Source organism: Phyllopteryx taeniolatus, chromosome 5 (genome assembly GCF_024500385.1).
Source record: "Phyllopteryx taeniolatus isolate TA_2022b chromosome 5, UOR_Ptae_1.2, whole genome shotgun sequence".
In the NCBI taxonomy this organism is placed as follows: Eukaryota; Metazoa; Chordata; class Actinopteri; order Syngnathiformes; family Syngnathidae; genus Phyllopteryx; species Phyllopteryx taeniolatus.
Window position 1 is genome coordinate 20,613,058 of NC_084506.1, and position 17,909 is coordinate 20,630,966.

General features: G+C 41.9%; 1 protein-coding gene across 3 annotated transcripts in view; it reads right to left on the reverse strand.

The window, feature by feature from the left end:
- si:dkey-82f1.1 (DENN domain-containing protein 2A) overlaps positions 1–17,697 on the reverse strand; it is a 40,445-nt gene extending 22,748 nt beyond the window's left edge. Inside the window, exon 1 of one of the 3 annotated variants that reach the window (XM_061773685.1) lies at positions 17,359–17,697. Coding sequence is in view for 1 of the 3 variants with exons in the window: in XM_061773684.1 (XP_061629668.1) it covers positions 113–138 (26 nt within the window). In the remaining 2 variants the exon portion in view is untranslated. Of the gene's footprint in view, positions 1–112; positions 771–16,935; positions 17,025–17,358 lie in introns of those variants that run through there. The other 2 variants (XM_061773686.1, XM_061773684.1) reach the window with 2 other exon arrangements.
- Positions 17,698–17,909: the final 212 nt, after the last annotated feature.

Genomic DNA, 17,909 nt, shown 5'->3' on the forward strand with positions numbered 1-17,909 from the left:
CACTGGCCTATTTAACCTCAGACTGAAGGATGTAGACCAATAATGTAGAACAATTGCACCATTTTGTTTTAACATTACTTAACATGACAGGTGTGAACACAGCCTTACTTACTTGAAGAAATCCATCCATCCATCCATTTTCTGAGCCGCTTTTCCTCACTAGGGTCACGGCCGTGCTGGAGCCTATCCCAGCCATCATCGGGCAGGGGGCAGGGTACACCCTGAACTGGTTGCCAGCCAATCGCAGACTTGAAGAAATCTAAATACTTATTTAGAAAGCTTCAGGAGTTTCTTTGTTTCCATGATATTCATAGAGGAAACAGTGGCTCTGATTACTTTACCATGCATATCTGCTAGAATTTCATAATGCATTTCACTGTCATCCTAACACTGGTTTGTGTCTTTGGTCCAAGAGTGTTCACACTTCAGGCCACTTAACTTGTAAACAGACCAAGACCCACTTCTAAAGTGGTCTCACTGCACTTCTTTGGTGCACACCCGGATTCAAATGAAAATATTTTGATCAAACGAACCGCAGTACTGGATAAATCACACCATACTTCGTTTTAATGAATGGTGTGAACATGCTATAGGGATGACATTGGAAATGAACCCAACGTTCAGTCAAATCCCATACATTGTTGTTCCAATTGGCAAAGTGATCACTTTGCAAAATGCTTCCATTTTAGAACAAGGTCAAAATAGTAGAATTTTTCCATGACATACAAACATAACTGTACGTCATACAATTGTTTCCTCCTGAGAGGGTAGCTCTGATTATTATCGCTAAACCACACCACAGCTCATTTGGCTTGAGGCTCAACTAAAAACTCTTCACTGCTTTGTCATTGCACCCCTGACAAGAGTTTGTGTCAGCCATCCACTGACTGGTCTGTAGACCCAAATTATTTTCAGATGTAAGCTGGGCAGAGGTCACATGTTTGAAGGGAAACATAGACTGATTTTCCCTCCCCTTCTCCGTCTTAAATGACATCAATAACATAAATACTGTACTGGGGCTGACAAGGGGGGCTCTAAAGAATGTATATAGAGCCTTGAAAGTTTTTTGTGATCATATGGACAGTGGAAAGATGGGAGAAACTGAAAATCGGAGAGAGAGATGGGGGCAACTGAAGTTGTCAAAACTAAAGCGGAAAGTGGATATTGCAAAAAATAATACAAGTACACTGTTGCACTACAAAAACAGTACACACTTCCAGGCTGTCCTGCTTCTATGTTTTAAGCCCCAAGGCCAAAAGAAAATGTGCCTTTCTATAGATACCTAAACGCCTTAAAAGGTATTTTGTTAAATGCACTTCAGGATAAATACAACCAAGTTTGAGCATGTTTCAGACTTCAGACTCATTCAACTGCACAGTGCTTCCCAGTACTTGCTTGAACCTGACAAAGAGTGCCTCCAAATGTATCCGATTGGCCAGTTTTACCGCTTTCGGTTGCTCAGGAAACGACAGCGAATGCTCGGCGTCCTGTGGCTATCTGCAGCTACGGTGACCCACTCACCCCTGCAGAAAGATGGGCACCATAACAATGCAGAAAGGGGAGAGGGAAGCCATCTGCTCAGGCCAATAAAAACTTCACAGGAAACTGCAACCCAGAAGACCTCGACACGGTCTGACCCCTTCATCCTGATTGCCCTGCGAGGTCTAACTGGCAGCAGAGATTAGAGTTTCTTAACATTTCTAATGGCCAGCATGGAAAATTGGCAACAAAGTGAGGGTGACATAAGACCTATTTTTTCTAATAAAGTCATCAGGTCTATATATCCCATATTTAGTTTCAAGCCCTATTTGGTACAGCATAATTTTTTTTATTTTATTTTATTTTTTAATGAAAAATGTTTCCACCTCTGTCACGGTACAGCTTCAGCTGTTCAACAGTCCGGGGTCTCCGTTGTCTTGTTTATATGTGTTGTTTGGGCAGATACAGGTGTGTACACATCACCGATCTGAGTATTTTCATGAAGTCAGGCTTGCATTGATGGGAGAAGCGCTGCAATCGCATTGGCAGGTATCTCATTCATATCTGATTTGTATCCACATTTGGAAGAGGCCTGATGCAAATATAAGGATAGACAATTTCATGCGTTTTTTTTTTTCTTCTATGACTGAATTGTGACCCAAAAAAAAATCACGTGTGAAACTTTAACTAAATCCAGCCTAAGATTCCTGGAATTCATTTTTTTTTCATAATCCTTCTAGTGATCTAACAAATGGCAATGAAAACAACACATCCTCGGGTGACAAGATTACAGGAGATAAGGTTGAGAAATGAAAAGGAAAAGTTGGATGTGTGCCCTTTCACCTGCTCAAGCTCTGCTTCGCTTCACTGACACTCACCCAGCGATCACCTGAGACAGCGATTACTCTCCCTGACAGATTCCACATGGTCCATTGGCTGTAGACACTGCTGACAAAGGGAGGGCAAGAGCCGACTCGTGCCAATGTGTTGCACACATACACGACTCAAGTCGATCTGGTGTGTCATGGATTTTAACCACCATCCACCACATTTTTTTCTGTTGATGTTAATGTTTGGTGATAACATGTCAAGGCTTTGCTGTTTAAGGAGTTCTTGTTGTTGCACAATTCACTTCGTAGCTGGCTTTATCGGGCTTCTGGGTTGTTGTCAGTGATTTGCCTCTCTCCCTAACAGCTGCTTCTCATAAAGATCCAAAGCTCCATCGCACCATCCAGCCATGCAATAACAGCTAAACGTGACTTCATCGTCCCGCGCACCCACCCACCCCAAACTGCACCGTTGCTCTCTGTTTTCTACATGCCTAAAAAGGATAAAAGTCACTGGCTGCGTTTCAGCACTTTCGGTCAGGGTGCAGACTTGCACGACACACGGAAAGCAAAAAAGTGTGGTTTTACATTTTTTTAAAAAGTGGAGCAACATGATAGGCCATAATTGAATTTATATAATGTAAAATAGGGGAAAAGATTTATTTTCTTTACTTTCTTTATGCACCCACACTGAGTAGATGACCCAATCCCTCAATGATGTGGTCCACTTTGGCCTGAGCCAAATCCTTGACTGTTATCAATTTAATACAACTCCGAATGTTTGGCCAACTGTCTCTTCTAAAGTCTTTCTTGCACACCACTTTGCTTCAGCTTCCTGAAGAGGGAGCAAAGAAAAGCTTTATGGTAAAGGAAGAGACGTATGGAGGAGAAGGAGGGGGTCAGGCAAATAAACAATGGAATTTTCTCTCAGCTCAGCAGTCTCCCGCTCTCTTTTACTCTCTCTGGTTGGGTTTCTGTCCTGCTCGGAGGGCCCCTGCTGCTTTCCCAAGCTGATTTCATAGCAAGGCTTTGGCCATGAGCCAAACAGGCCAACTCTTGGAAATGAGTGCAATTGGAATTGGGATATTTATTGGTACTGCACTGGCTGTATTCCATCAATTGATGCACTCTGCAGGCCAAGGCCCAGTCCAAAACCATTAATAGCCCTTGTGCACCACTGCACTGTGCTCTCTCCATCATCTAGTTCCATTGTTAGCAAAGGATAGACGTGAGACAGCACCGAAACCTGGTTGGTCGTGAATAAACAGACAGGAACTCCAACACAATGGCTGCACTTCTGAGCTCACATAATATAGTGTTTTTCTGTTTTTGTTAGTCTATTCCAGAGAGATTTATAAGAATGGGCTAAATGATTACCTCGGAGTAGGCTAAAACAAACACCAAATTATACTTCAGAGCCTCGGATCTAACCAAGTACCACACCAATGCAGGCTTCTCATGATCGCCGTATAATGACTAGTTATTTTCTTGTTTGCCTTTATACCAGTACACAACGGATGTGTTTTTGTGTCTTGTAGGAAATGGAAGTTAAAGCTGCAAAGAGAGAAACTAAGTCAAATATTGCTCACAATTGTACTTGTTAACTTAGTGCTAACCTCTAATTCATACACGCTAGTTACCACTAGACTTTACACCGATTTTATTGGCATTATCGGTATTGGCCGATAATGAGTATTTTATCATAATTCGCCGATCCGATCAATGAGGTCTGCAAAAGACATTTATTCCGCGTCGCCATTGTGCACAGTGTATTTGAATCCAAAAGCTAGTTTATTTTTAGCCTTGTCGCGTCTTTTGGTGTAGTCCTGTAAATATCTGACGGCCAATAAAGTTATTTAAAAAAAAAAAACATGTCGGCGGTGTGGAACAGACAACACGTCAGACTAAAAGACAAATTTGCTCTTTCACGATTGCACCATGTCAGACTACTGCAATAAAATCTTGTATTCCGATACCACAGCATCCCATTTTTTCCGATCACTGGGCTTCATCTTGTCAACTCAAACGCGACCGGATACACTTGTTACCATGGCGACGACAACAATAATGGATTGTGCCGTGTGTTTGTAAGAACAAAATGGGGAAAAACGTGTTGGTGGTCACTGGTGCTCAGGAGAGGAGAGGACGTTTGTTTAAGCCTTGCTTGAGGTATGTTCACGTACCTTTAATACGATACGGCTCGCAAGCGGGCAACAAAACGTTATGTAGCCTAGCAAGCTAGTGGTACCACGAACGGTTGTACGTAAACATGCAGCCGTTCTGTTGAATCATGCTCTAAAGTTTCGGTGTGGGTGAAGTAATTTAATTAAAAATAAAGTAATTTAATAACAGTAAGTTAGCACCCATTATTTCTGTCATGTTGTAATGTTGGTTTGACCTGACTGATTAGAATACATGACCTGACTAGAGCAGTGATTTCCAACATTTATGGAGCCAAGGAACATATTTTATAATTAAAAAATCTCACGGCACACCAACAAACAAAAATGTCACAAAAAGTGGATACATTAATTATTGAATTTACTTCTAATAGAAGACCATTCATTTGTTCTGTCTGTCACTATGCCTCACTGGCATAGAAGAAGAAAGATTCATTATTTATTGTAAATATAATGTTTTGAGCAATTAAGTACACAAGTATATACAGTAAATGAACAGGTCATTTAAATAGACACATTCCTCCATCATGTGATCGACTCGCTGATCGGTGATCGGCCCCAAAAATCCTGATCGTGTAAAGCCTAGTTACCACAAGATTAAAATTACACAAAACGGAAAGCAAACTTCAGTAACTCCTGAGATGCCTTTGCACCTGTCAGAGTTTACAAATGGTCATCCTGTATAGTATAGTATAACCATAGGCCTTCAATATCAACTCCATCCTCAAAAAGGCCCAGCAGAGGATGTACTTCCTGCGGCTTCTGAGGAAGCGCGGCCTGCCACAGGAGCTGTGTTCTTCCATCACAGTCTGGTTTGGTGCCGCTACAAAAAAGGACAAACTCAGACTGTAACGGACAATTGAAACTGCTGAAAAGCTTGTCGGTAACCCCCTACCCACCCTTGAGGACACGTTGCCAGAACTAAGACAAGACCATGCAAAATCCTCTTGGACCCTGCACATCCTGGTCACCAGCTCTTCCAGCTCCTTCCCTCTGGTAGGCGCTACAGAACAATGCAAACTAAAACTAGAAGACATTCCAACAGCTTCATCCCTCTTGCCATTAACTTCTTAAACAGTTAACTTCCAATTCCATTGCAAATTGCTGTAAAAATGTTTTTCTTGAGTTTGTTGTCACATTTCTGTCGGGCCACTTATACATTACTCGTGCACTCACTGTAGCAGTCTCGCCACGCTGCATTATTTGAATATCTGTTGTTGATCAATACTGGCCACTCGTGTGCCTGGTAGCATCTGCACCATTTGCACAATCGACTGAGTAGTATATGCAACATTTGCACAATCGACATTGTCCCAAATTATTGCACTACTAGTCACTTTAAACTGCATACCTTTCTTAAAGTCTCGGCACCCTTTGCCCAATGGCCATAGCACCGGACTATTGCTCTATTAGTCATTTAAAGTGCTCTGATTGCGAGAGGACCTTTTTGCACAATTGTCAAAAAAAAATAATTGTACCGTTATTACCAGATTACTAGCAAACTTTTATTGCTCAGTGACTGTTTTTCTCAATGTCTTTCTGTCTCAAAAGTATTCTCTGTCAATTGACTGTCTGTTGTCGTACTCGAGCGGCTCCAACGACCGGAGACAAATTCCTTGTGTGTTTTTGACATACTTGGCAAAATAACGATGATTCTGATTCTGATTTAATGGCTGGCTCGTGTTCTATTTGGACTTCGTAGCTTCTATTCCAAAGTCCGCTGAATACAAACGGTTCACTTGCTGGCTAATGATGCACCTTGGAGAGATAAATACAGTTAGGAAGAAGAAAAAGAAACACACAGAATTTGTAAAACCTTGCAATTACAAGTGCTTCAACAAATACAAAAATGCTCCTTTATAGATGAGAAACATCTTTAAAACAAAAAACCCAATGAGGATAGAAGGAGAGTTAGATGAGGAGGACAATTTTTTTCGGCAAAACAAACAAATCTCTTCCTGCTCTCCATCTTAGAGATCACGTTACATCTCCTCACAGATGAGGAGTTGACTCCTCCTCCTGACTGTCAGAAAAGATCCCATCGGCTGATCCGTTAACTCATCCCCAGTCTGCTCCCAATTATCCCACTGGCTCCACAAACTGGGGCCTCATGCCAACGGTTTTTCTGGCCCTCCTCTAAACCGCTCTTATTTTGGCCCGCTTATCCTCATCCAACAGCACTGTCTGTGTCAGAATTAAACAACTCCACATTTTGAGGCATACGCAGGCAAAAAGCTTCAGAGATTAAGGCTTCAACCAAAAGCAATGCATTCGAGAACCTGAAAACCAACTACAGTTGTATATCAAAGTTGGACCACAATCCATGTTGCAACGGAGGGGTGTCCAAATGTTTTCCTCCGAAGGCCGCATAAATAAATTCAAACGATGCAAGGGCCAGTTTGACCGTCTTTTTATTTATGACACACGCTAAAACCAATCCATCAAGCAATTACATGTTGTTTATATTATAGTTATTTTTTAAAAACAGCTGCGTCACAGCTTTCTGTTGAAGGTGATAGGGCAAAAACTTTAGGATTTTCAGCATTTTGGGGTGACCCGTGGCCCTGTATCCCACATGAATAGGTCGGCCCCTAGCCTGATCACAACTCCTCATTCGGAACCAAAACAAGTGCAACCTAGAAAGGAAGGTGACAACCTTTAAAGGACTATTTACTTCATTAAGATGATTAGTGTGACACGCAGTAAAAATTAATTTGGAATTTGTGATTTGCATCTGAAACAGATCTCTATTTATTGAGGCTTTATGAATAGAAATGTTTTTTTTTATTATTGCCCATAGGTGTGAATGTGAGTGTGAATGGTTGTTTGTTTATATGTGCCCTGCGACTGGCTGGCGACAAGTTCAGGGTGTATCCCGCCTCTCGCTCAGAGTTAGCTGGGATAGGCTCCAGCATGCCTGCGACCCTAGTGAGGACAAGTAGTACTGAAAATGGATGGATGGATAGTTGTAAACCGTTTCTTTGGATCTTTGCATAAAATATCAACAAAAAAATAATTTATTATATTTGTCAGGGTCATACCCCTGTAAGAAATAAAAACCACAATACTTGACCATGGGCTGTGTCAAATGTTATTTTTAGTATATGCGCCAAGGGCCGCTAAAAATGGACGGCAGGACGCAAATGGTGCCCGGGCCGTAGTTTGGACACCCTGCTGTAATGGTTCAGTTTGGTAGAACAAAAATTGCCGATTGAGATCAATTATATTGCAATTGCAGGGTCCTAACTGTCGCCATCATAAAACCTGGTGTAGTGTAAAAGGTTAAAATATCATGCATACACATAAAACACTTGTGATCTTAAATCACAAGCATAAAGCTAGTCAAACCTAATCAATGGTGGCTGAGAGTCAAGCGAACCGCAATGGAACAAAAACAGGAAGTCAAAAACTACCCCAAAAAAAACCAGTAACAGCGCTAAACTCGCTTAAAAGAAACAACACTTTCAGTCATCCACATGACTAGTGATGATCATCTCCGACTACCAGGACACTGAAAAAAATTATTTTGGACTGAGGTACTGGGACATTAGCACAGTCTACCTTCTTCATACTAAGTTCAGGTGAATATTCGTCTCTTACCACAAGCATTGTTTTCAAAAAGTAAAAAAAAAAACATGCAGAATTACTCCCTTGATGCTGGGTGAAATGAAGTCTACTGTGGTGCGCTGGTCTCTGGCTATTCCAATTCTTTAGCTGATCCCTGCATGTTCATGCAGCTGCAGAGTAAGCGTGGCCATTAACAGGAAATCTCGCCAATCAAAAGAATGTCTCGCTTTTCCTGGCAAATGACCTCGTTGTTTAGCAGGCGGTGATAAATTTTAATGTAAACTCTACAAATATTGGGTGCTAGAGATTCCTTCTAAACAGTTTCCTTGTGCCTTTCAACACCCACATGACCGCATTAAAGACCCTCATGACACATCTTACTACCTATGCGCTGAACAACGGCTAAAGAGCCAGAATGTTACAACCAGGTGAGAAATGCACCACGCAGTACGTCAAGCCAACCCATATTACATTGTACTGGCACATTTTGGAAATCTGGAAATTTTGGAAAAAATGGTAAAACTTTTCTCCCCAGCAACAGTGGATGTAGACCTGAAAGTAGACCTCCAGATCTTTTCAACAACCTGGCTGCTTGCTAACATTATCCTCTGGGCTCCAGATCAGATTTCTCCTCCAAGCCACAGTCTCTTGAACTGAGCTGCAGAGCCAAACTCCTCCATCTAACTTGCTGTACCCTCTGCTTCTCTTTCTAACAGCTTCCTCATTGCAAATTCCCACCAGAGCTCCCTCACGGTCCCATCGCTGTTCTCCTACATGCCTGAGCCAAAACACAGATTTTTGTCATTCCCACCCAGCATCCCGGGGGAGCCCGATGAGGCTAGAGCTTGGGAAAGTGCACTTCCGGAGTGTAAACTCCAGAGTCAGAGGCGACTTTTTTGACCTCCACACACCCGGTGACCGACATCTGCGAGGCTGAGCCAAAACAATTGGACTGAGACAAATGGAGAATGGTGTTGAGTATATGGTTAGCATGCCTCTTGGTTTGTTAGGGAATGCCCCGGTTTACAGCTGGGAAACCCGAGTCAAAACATCCTGGGGTTTTCTTCATTCACTATCAAGTGATTACCTCAAATAAAGCCCAATCTGAGTTGTGTTCCTGTGTTTAATTTCTGTCGAATGTGACTAACTTGCTGGAGACTATGACTAAACTCAAGTGTCAGTATGCTAACCGTCTTGCTACGAGGTTCTTTTCATAAGAGCGTCATAACGATTCTATCAAAGACATTACCACAATGTCAGACCTCTGCCAACACTGAACAGTAAAGGACAAGCTTAAAGATAGTCATGTCAAAATAAAACAAAGCTGATCTAAAGATGTGTTCACTGCCATCTTTGCAGGAAACAATAGGAGGACAAAGAGTGTTTAATGTCAAAAATGTCAATTTTGGGCACTAATTTGATTAAAACCCCAGGTCCTCTTTGATCCTGAACAGAATAGGGAATTATAGAAAATGGACGGATAGATAGAAAGAAAGATAAGCAAGAATTTTCAGGATTGTTTTTGCTATTTGACTTCATCATTCAAATATTAAAGACATTTCTGGTTTAGTTTTCCTGACACAGACCTGCATTCTTTAAACCAAACCCTTAACCCCAAACCTTAACAACTTTTTGCAGTTCTTATCCTGATCTTAACCCACTTTTCAGTTCTATTCCAGCCCTACTAACCTCTAACCCCTAACCCACCTTTTGCAGTTTTTGTCATATGTGTGTGTGTTCCGGGTTTTGTCTTCCCCCCCTGTTTCACACACACCTGCTCATGTGAGCATCTTCATCACCTGTGCCTCGTTCACCCTAATTACCCCTTGTATATAACCTCGTGTCTCATTTCCTCTCGTTGCCAGTTCGTTGTACCTTGTCGTCGCGTTCCAGCATTCCTTGTTTCCACGTCATAGATTCACAGTAAGACCTGACCCTGTTCCGATTATCGACCTTGTCTCTTTGCCTCATGTTTTTGGATACTGTTGCCTCTCTTGGATTGCCTGCCTGTGTACCGACCTATGCCCGTCTATTAAACCTCTCTTTTTGGAAACTGTCAATTTGTTTTGGAGTCGTGCATTTTTGGGTCCTATCCTCTGTTCCGTTCATGACAGTTTTAACCCTAACCCTAACTAACAAAACGTAAACGGTACACACATATATTCTCATGCACACGTATTCCAACTTTGTTTGAGGAATTTAGTCTATCAATATACTCTTTGATAAGGAATGAAAGTGTTCCCCCTCCTCTAATTTCTAAAACGGTACAGCACAAGTCGTCGCTGCTTGATAACACAAGGATGGGCAATGGCTTTTGTTAACATTTTGACCGTGGTGGAAGTCTGCACTGTACTGTACTCTACTGTACTGTATTGTACAGAGTGTCATTCTAGTTTCTATTTGTCTATTTGCCTTCTCAAGCAACTGATTCTATGCATTCAATCCGCAAAAAGTGTGTCTGGAACTACTTAAACAATTTAGTGTTTCCATCTCAAACATTGTGGTGTACACACTGAGCAAAGCCAAACTAGCAAAAGCGTGCGTTAACCTTTTCCCATTTTGTTTGGAACTCTCTCCATAATATGGCGAACCAGGACTAAATCAAAGAGTTGTGCGGCCACGTTTGAGGTCCACTTTGAACCCAGATGGCCACATTCCTTTCCAGATGGCAGCCTTTCTTCTCCACAACCAGGACTGGGCTTCTCCGCAAAGGATAAATGCATGTTCACTATCCTATTTCTCTCCTCCAAGTTGCATACAAGTGTTTAATGGCGTATGTTTGCTGCCAAATTGGGTCACAATGTGGAGAAACTAAACTGATATTTTCAGTGGCTGTGATCATCATCATCCCGTTTGTTTGTGTGATGTTTCTGGCACACTACACTGAAATTCCTGCCATCATACGTAAGTGACGTTGTCTTTGCATCTCTCTCCAAGCATTGCCCTGACCCAGTGGACCGACCAAACATTAAACACCGCTGAGGTAATTTAAGTGGGAATTCAAAGAAAAAGCACAAAACTCTGGACTACAAATTGTCACATTACAAGATGTCCATTCAGTAGCCTACCATAGAGTTAACTTGCTTTTTGTGTTCTGCTATTTCTTTGGGTCTATGTGGCTATTATACCCAAAAATAGTAGCGTTAAGAGAAGAAAATTAATCAACCAGGAATTTTCATGATGTACACGGACTCTGTTTCAAAGCTGTAAGGTAGACTATTACATGGTTGATAGTATAGGTTACATCTTCCCAGCAGTCTGTGCATGCACATATGGGTGTACGTGTTAGGATAAAAGTGTATCTGCTGACAAAAAGAAGTCACTTCAAACTTCATGAACACCTCCACTGGCATGTTTATATCAATGCATCTGTGTTCTTTGGACTCAGACTTGGTTGTGTGTATTATGGTGTGCATTATCCATGCATGTGTGTGTAGGGGAGGATTTGGGGTGTTTTTGATCATGACTTAAATCGTGGCCATCTGCCATCATGACAGATGGACAATACCCCAAAAATATCTGCTCAGGGACAAGGATTCTTTCGTCGTCACTGCAGGACACGGGCTTTTCAGAGTGTCGCCGTGGCAACAACAGCACAACCTAGCACAGAGGATGGCGGCGGGCCACCCCACTGAGTGCCTGTCAATGACCAATTCCTGTAAGGCAGGGGTGTCAAACTCATTTTTATCGCGGGCCACATCATAGTTATGGTTTCTCTTGGAGAGCCGTAATGGCTGTGAACCCATATGAATGTATGATCGCTTCATATTATTACATATACACAAATTGATGGATAGCGACTTTGAAAATCAGAAAGAACTGTGAGGCAGATGTGCTAACCAGCCGTGCCGGCTATACTTGTCCAAAAATGTCCAAATAATTTAGATTCCAGAGGAAATAAGGCAGGGGTCGGCAACTTTAAACACTCAAAGAGCCACAAAATCCTTTTGTCAGCTAAAGTAAGAATGTATTGCATATGTTGTTGTTTTTTTTTACCTGTATGTATAATAAAACTATAGTGTGTTGCATTTATGAAATCAATGAACTGCTACAGAGAACACATTTTATTTCTGCATGTAACAAAAGTGTTTTAAAGTTTTGAAATTAAATCTCATATTCATAAAATTAAATCAAAATTAAATTATCCACCTGTAGCCAACCAAAAATGCAAACCAAAAATGCCGTCTGTTCAGTCATCGTTTTATCACGTGGAGCATGCAGTCAGCTGTCAATATGAATTAAAGAGGACTATTTCACTTAAGGCGACACGGTGGAAGACTGGTTAGAGCGTCTGCCTCACAGTTCTGAGGACCGGGATTCAATCCCCGGCCCCGCCTGTGTGGAGTTTGCATGTTCTCCCCGTGTCTGCGTGGGTTTTCTCCGGGCACTCCGGTTTCCTCCCACATCCCCAAAACATGCATGAATTGATCACTCTAAATTGCCCGTAGGTGTGAATGTGAGTGTGAATGGTTGTTTGTTTGTATGTGCCCTGCAATTGGCTGGCAACCAGTTCAGGGTGTACCCCGCCTCCTGCTCGATGATAGCTGGGATAGGGTCCAGCACGCCCACGACCCTTGTGGGGAGAAGCGGCTCAGAAAATGGATGGATGGATATTTCACTTAACAGTGTAAAATATATATTTGCAAAAAATACCCAATTAAAATATTTATTTCGCCTGGTTGTTATTTTTGCTCCTGAACCCCAGCATACAGCGCCAGCACAAAGTCATCACCTTCATTTTCACACATGATTGTAAGCTGTTATCTATGATGTTTGTTTTTGTTTTTAATATAGTTTGTGGAGCACGTAGCATTAAACGCTGTTTTCTTCTGAAACGTTTCTCTTCTTGGATTTATCCATGGTTTTGAGAACCATAATCTTCAAATTTAGAATTACATTTTAAAACTGAATTAACTACTTTGAATTAAGTTTCTCATGATTTACAGTATTTTGTATTTTGAGTGTCTTCTGGATGACTGTGAAGTCCTCCGATTCATCAACAAAATCCATGTATCCACTTTCCCCCCCCCCCCCAAAAAAAGATGATTTACTTACTTGTCACGTGAGTAAACATCTGCCGCTGTTTATTCACACTTGCGCAACAAGCACACAGATTTATAGATGTATGTGCATGTATGAACTGTATGTACATTGGGTACGGAAAGTATTCAGACCCCCTTAAATTGTTCACTCTTTGTTATATTGCAGCCATTTGCTAAAATCATTGAAGTTATTTTTTTCCCTCATGAATGTACACACAGCACCCCATATTGACAGAAAATAAAGGAATTGTTTAATTTTTTTGCAGATTTATTAAAAAAGAAAAACTGAAATATCACACAGCCATAAGTAATCAGACCCTTTGCTCAGTATTTAGTAGACGCACCCTTTTGAGCTAATACAGCCAAGAGTCTTTTTGGGAATGATGCAACACATTTTTCACACCTGGATTTGGGGATCATCTGCCATTCCTCCTTGCTGATCCTCTCCAGTTCTGTCAGGTTGGATGGTGAACGTTGGTCTTTAAGGAGAGCTGAAAACTTTCTTTTCAGGTCTCTCCATAGATGCTCAATTGGGTTTAAGTCAGTGCCCTGGCTGGGCCATTCAAGAACATTCACGGAGTTGTTCTGAAACCACTCCTTTGTTATTTTAGCTGTGTGCTTAGGGTCATTGTCTTGTTGGAAGGAGAACCTTCGGCCCAGTCTGAGGTCCTGAGCACTCTGGAGAAGGTTTTGATCCAGGATATCCCTGTACTTGGCCGCATTCATCTTTCCTTCGCTTGCAACCAGTCATCCTGTCCCTGCAGCTGAAAAATACCCCCACAGCATGATGCTACCACCACCATGCTTCACTGTTGATACTGTATTGGACAGGTGATGAGCAGTGCCTGTGTTGCTCCACACATACCGCTTAGAATTAAGGCCAAAAAGTTCTATCTTGGTCTCATCAAACCAGATAATCTTATTTCTCACCATCTTGGAGTCCTTCAGGTGTTTTTTAGCAAACTCCATGCGGGCTTTCATGTGTCTTGCACCGAGGAGAGGCTTCCGTCAGGCCACTCTGCCATAAAGCCCCGACTGGTGGAGGGCTGCAGTGATGGTTGAATTTCTAGAACTTTCTCCCATCTCCCGACTGCATCTCTGGAGCTCAGCCACAGTGATCTTTGGGTTCTTCTTTACCTCTCTCACCAAGGCTCGTCTCCCCCGATTGCTCAGTTTGGCCAGACGGCCAACTTTAGGAAGGGTTCTGGTCGCCCCAAACGTCTTCCATTTATGGATTATGGAGGCCCCTGTGATTTTAGGAAGTGCAGCAGAATTTTTTTGGCCTGATCTGTGCCTTGCCACAATTCTGTCTCTGAGCTCTTCAGGCAGTTCCTTTTACCTCATGATTCTCATTTGCTCTGACATGCACTGTGAGCTCTAAGGTATTATATAGACAGGTGTGTGGCTTTCCTAATCAAGTCCAATCAGTATAATCAAACAGCTGTACTCCAATGAAGGTGTAGAACCATCTCAAGGATGATCAGAAGAAATGGACAGCACCCGAGTTAAATATATGATTGTCACAGCAAAGGTTCTGGATACTTATGGCTGTGTGATATTTAAGTTTTTCTTTTTTAATAAATCTGCAAGAAAATTCAACAATTCCGTTTTTTTTTTTGTCAATATGGTGTGCTGTGTGTACATTAATGAGGGAAAAAAATGAACTTAAATGATTTTAGCAAATGGCTGCAATATATAACAAAGAGTGAAAAATTTAAGGGGGTCTGAATACTTTCCGTACCCACTGTATATGCTGAAAATCTTGGAGGCCATAAATACGGGAACATTGTGATGAACACACAACAATCTGTATACACTGCAGACAGTTGAATGTAAACAACAGACCCACTCTGACACACAATGGCTCCACTCCAGCGAGCCATGACAAGATTGAAGCCCCTTTATTACAACCCCGCAGACGAGCAGAGTAGACAGTCCCTGGCTCTTTATCTCCTCCTCTGTAAACCATCTCTCCACAGTAAACTTCCAACCTAATTTTAGTATACCCCTTGGTGTGCTGCAAAAGCCACTATTTTTTGGGCTTTCAACTCACATTTGAAAGGGAGTACAAATTTGTGTCCCGAAATCAAAGAGCGCCTTCGCTGCTGACGCATTGGAGTAGTAAATCAATTGTTCCGCTCCTGTTCTTGGTAGTTAAAAATCACACAAAAACAGCCAAAGAAATGGATTATGTTGGCTAAGTGATAAGAATCTGGTCTGGGTGAGCACTTATACGACATAGCAGACATTCCTAATAGCTAGATAACAGGGGACACAGCATGCCTTAACATTCACAAAGATGGACGCTAGATGCACAGATGTGTCAATGTGTGTCATAGCAGAATTTGCTGGCACTTAATAATTCTTAACTGTCTGACCTTTGTAGTGTTAATTAATATTGTTAGTTGTTGTCTTTGTATCAAGAAGTAAAACATAAACTGAACAAAAATGAGAAGCACATTTAAAAAAAAATTAATAAATGCCTGTCCAGTTAAAACAGTGCGTCTTCAGTTTACGACGGAGTTCCGTAAATAAATAAATAAATAAATCCCTCTCCAGTTCAAACAGTGGGTCTTCGGTTTACGACGGAGTTCCGTTTCTACAGCATCGCCGTAACCCAAATTTGTACGTGGACAGGAATGCATCATATATTATCACTAACACGGTAGGAAAGTCACTATACTATATTTGGATGTAAAGCAGTTGTAGGCCATAAATGTAAAAAAAATCAAATAAAAACAGTTAAGTATGGTGGTAACTGAGCGTGCTTTCTTGTGCCGCATGCCGTTGTATTCCTTTCTCTCTTCCCAAACAAGTTACCATAACATCAAAAAGTCATATCAATGGCCGAATTTGCCGGATTTCACTTTGGATGATGAGAACAGGGAATAATGCTCCTATTCAATCTGTCAGCAAAATTATCCATATATATTCAGATAGGAGGTTTTGCGTTTTAAGCATCGATATGTGCCTGCGTGGGTTTTCTCCGGCCACTCCGGTTTCCTCCCACATCACAAAAACATGCGTGGTTGGTTGATTGAAGACTCTAAATCGTAGGTGTGACTGTGAGTTGTTTGTTTCTATGTGCCCTGTGATTGGTTGGCAACCAGTTCAGACTGCACCCCGTTCCAGCAGCCCGCGACTCTAGTGAGGATAAGCGGTAAAGAAAATGGATGTTGAGACCATCTCAAACCTAGGACCCCTGTAATGGTTTTATGATGGGTTGAGCCCAGAACAAATTAACACATTTGACATTATTTCCTATAGGAAAATGAAATTACAACTCCTTTGAAGACAACCATCATAACAGAAAAATTGTGTTCAATTTAGGAGGTTCCACTGTATAAACCAGGGGTAGGTAATATATGCATTTACATTATGAAAAATTGTTGCTTAAATGTACAGTAGATGTTTGTCCTGAAATTGGTTAAACAATTCTTCATGCAAGTCATTCAATAATGTGTTAATGATTTATTGTAAATAAAAAATATTAGTAGAATACACAATTTTAGTAATTTTATGTTTGATTCAATAATTGGTAAATTCATTATAATTAATTATACATGAATTCAAAAAACAGAATGTATTATTATATGATTTGCAATAAAATATTTTGCATACACATTTTAAGTCATCTACCAATAACCTGACAAATCTGTCCTTTTAAAAAAAATCTGATGTGGCCCTTAAGCACAAAAGTTTGCATTCTTGGGGAGAGAATGGGAGGCGTTTATTTGTGCACAACACACTTGGCGATGAACTGAGACATTGCGCCAATTGGGTGGGACCACCATTTTTACCAGTTTCCACGCCATAGTGACTCTATGCAAGTCGATTCACCTGAAACAACAACTCCTGTGCGCTCCTTGGGAGAGGTTTCCACGCCTGGCTGTGTCTCCTCACAACAATGCAGGGGCAGGGGCCCTGCTTGAAGAGCTGCTTTTGTTCCCTGTGAAGAATGCTCCCCCCCCCCCACCACCAACCCTTCCCTTCCTCCTCCTTCCTTTAACCTGCCAATTTGTGATGGCTTCAGCATGCGCTCTGACTTTTATCCAAATGTTTTCATTAACAGTAAGCGGCCAACCATTGAGATGAGTGTGAGTGGATCACATGCACAAAGTTGCCTGAATGAGGATGAAACACTCACTTGAAGTCAAAAGCAAAAGCAGAAACTACCATCCACGTTGACCTCACCTGGGTCCCATTTTCATTTCTTTATCAACAGTCTCAGCTCAAACAAAATACTGGACAAAGTCCTCTTACCTTTCCGAGCTGGCTGAGCCCTGATGGACCGTCCCTCATTTTGCGTAACCTGACTCGACAGAAGGCAGCATCCATGTCTTGCATGGTTCTCCTCACTCCGTACGCCGCTGTCCCCGGCGTCTCTCGGCAGGCATTCCAAAGCCTGTCCCGCCGGGTCTTGAAGAAAAAAGGCACGAAAAGTTAGGAAAATCCCTCCTTCCTACCAGAGTGCAGCTTCAGATGTTGACAGCTTTTTTTCATTTTCCTTCCACTCTGTCTCCTATTTCTCTCAATGGTGATGCCTCCCTTTCTCCCTATCGCTTTCTCTCTTTCAGTTCCCCAAGGTTTTCCCAATGCTGCGTTCCTTAGGCCACCCCCCTCCCCTTCTCTCTCTCTCCCTTTCCCTCTCCCTCTCTCTCTCTCTCTCTCTCTCTCTCTCTCCTCCCGCTCTATTTTCCATCATCACCCCCCTACTCCTCAACTCCTCCCACCAAAACCAAAACCCCCCACTGCTGAACTAATCTGCAGCTGGACAGGGGATTGGAGCACAGGTCGTCAAGGAAACCAAAGTG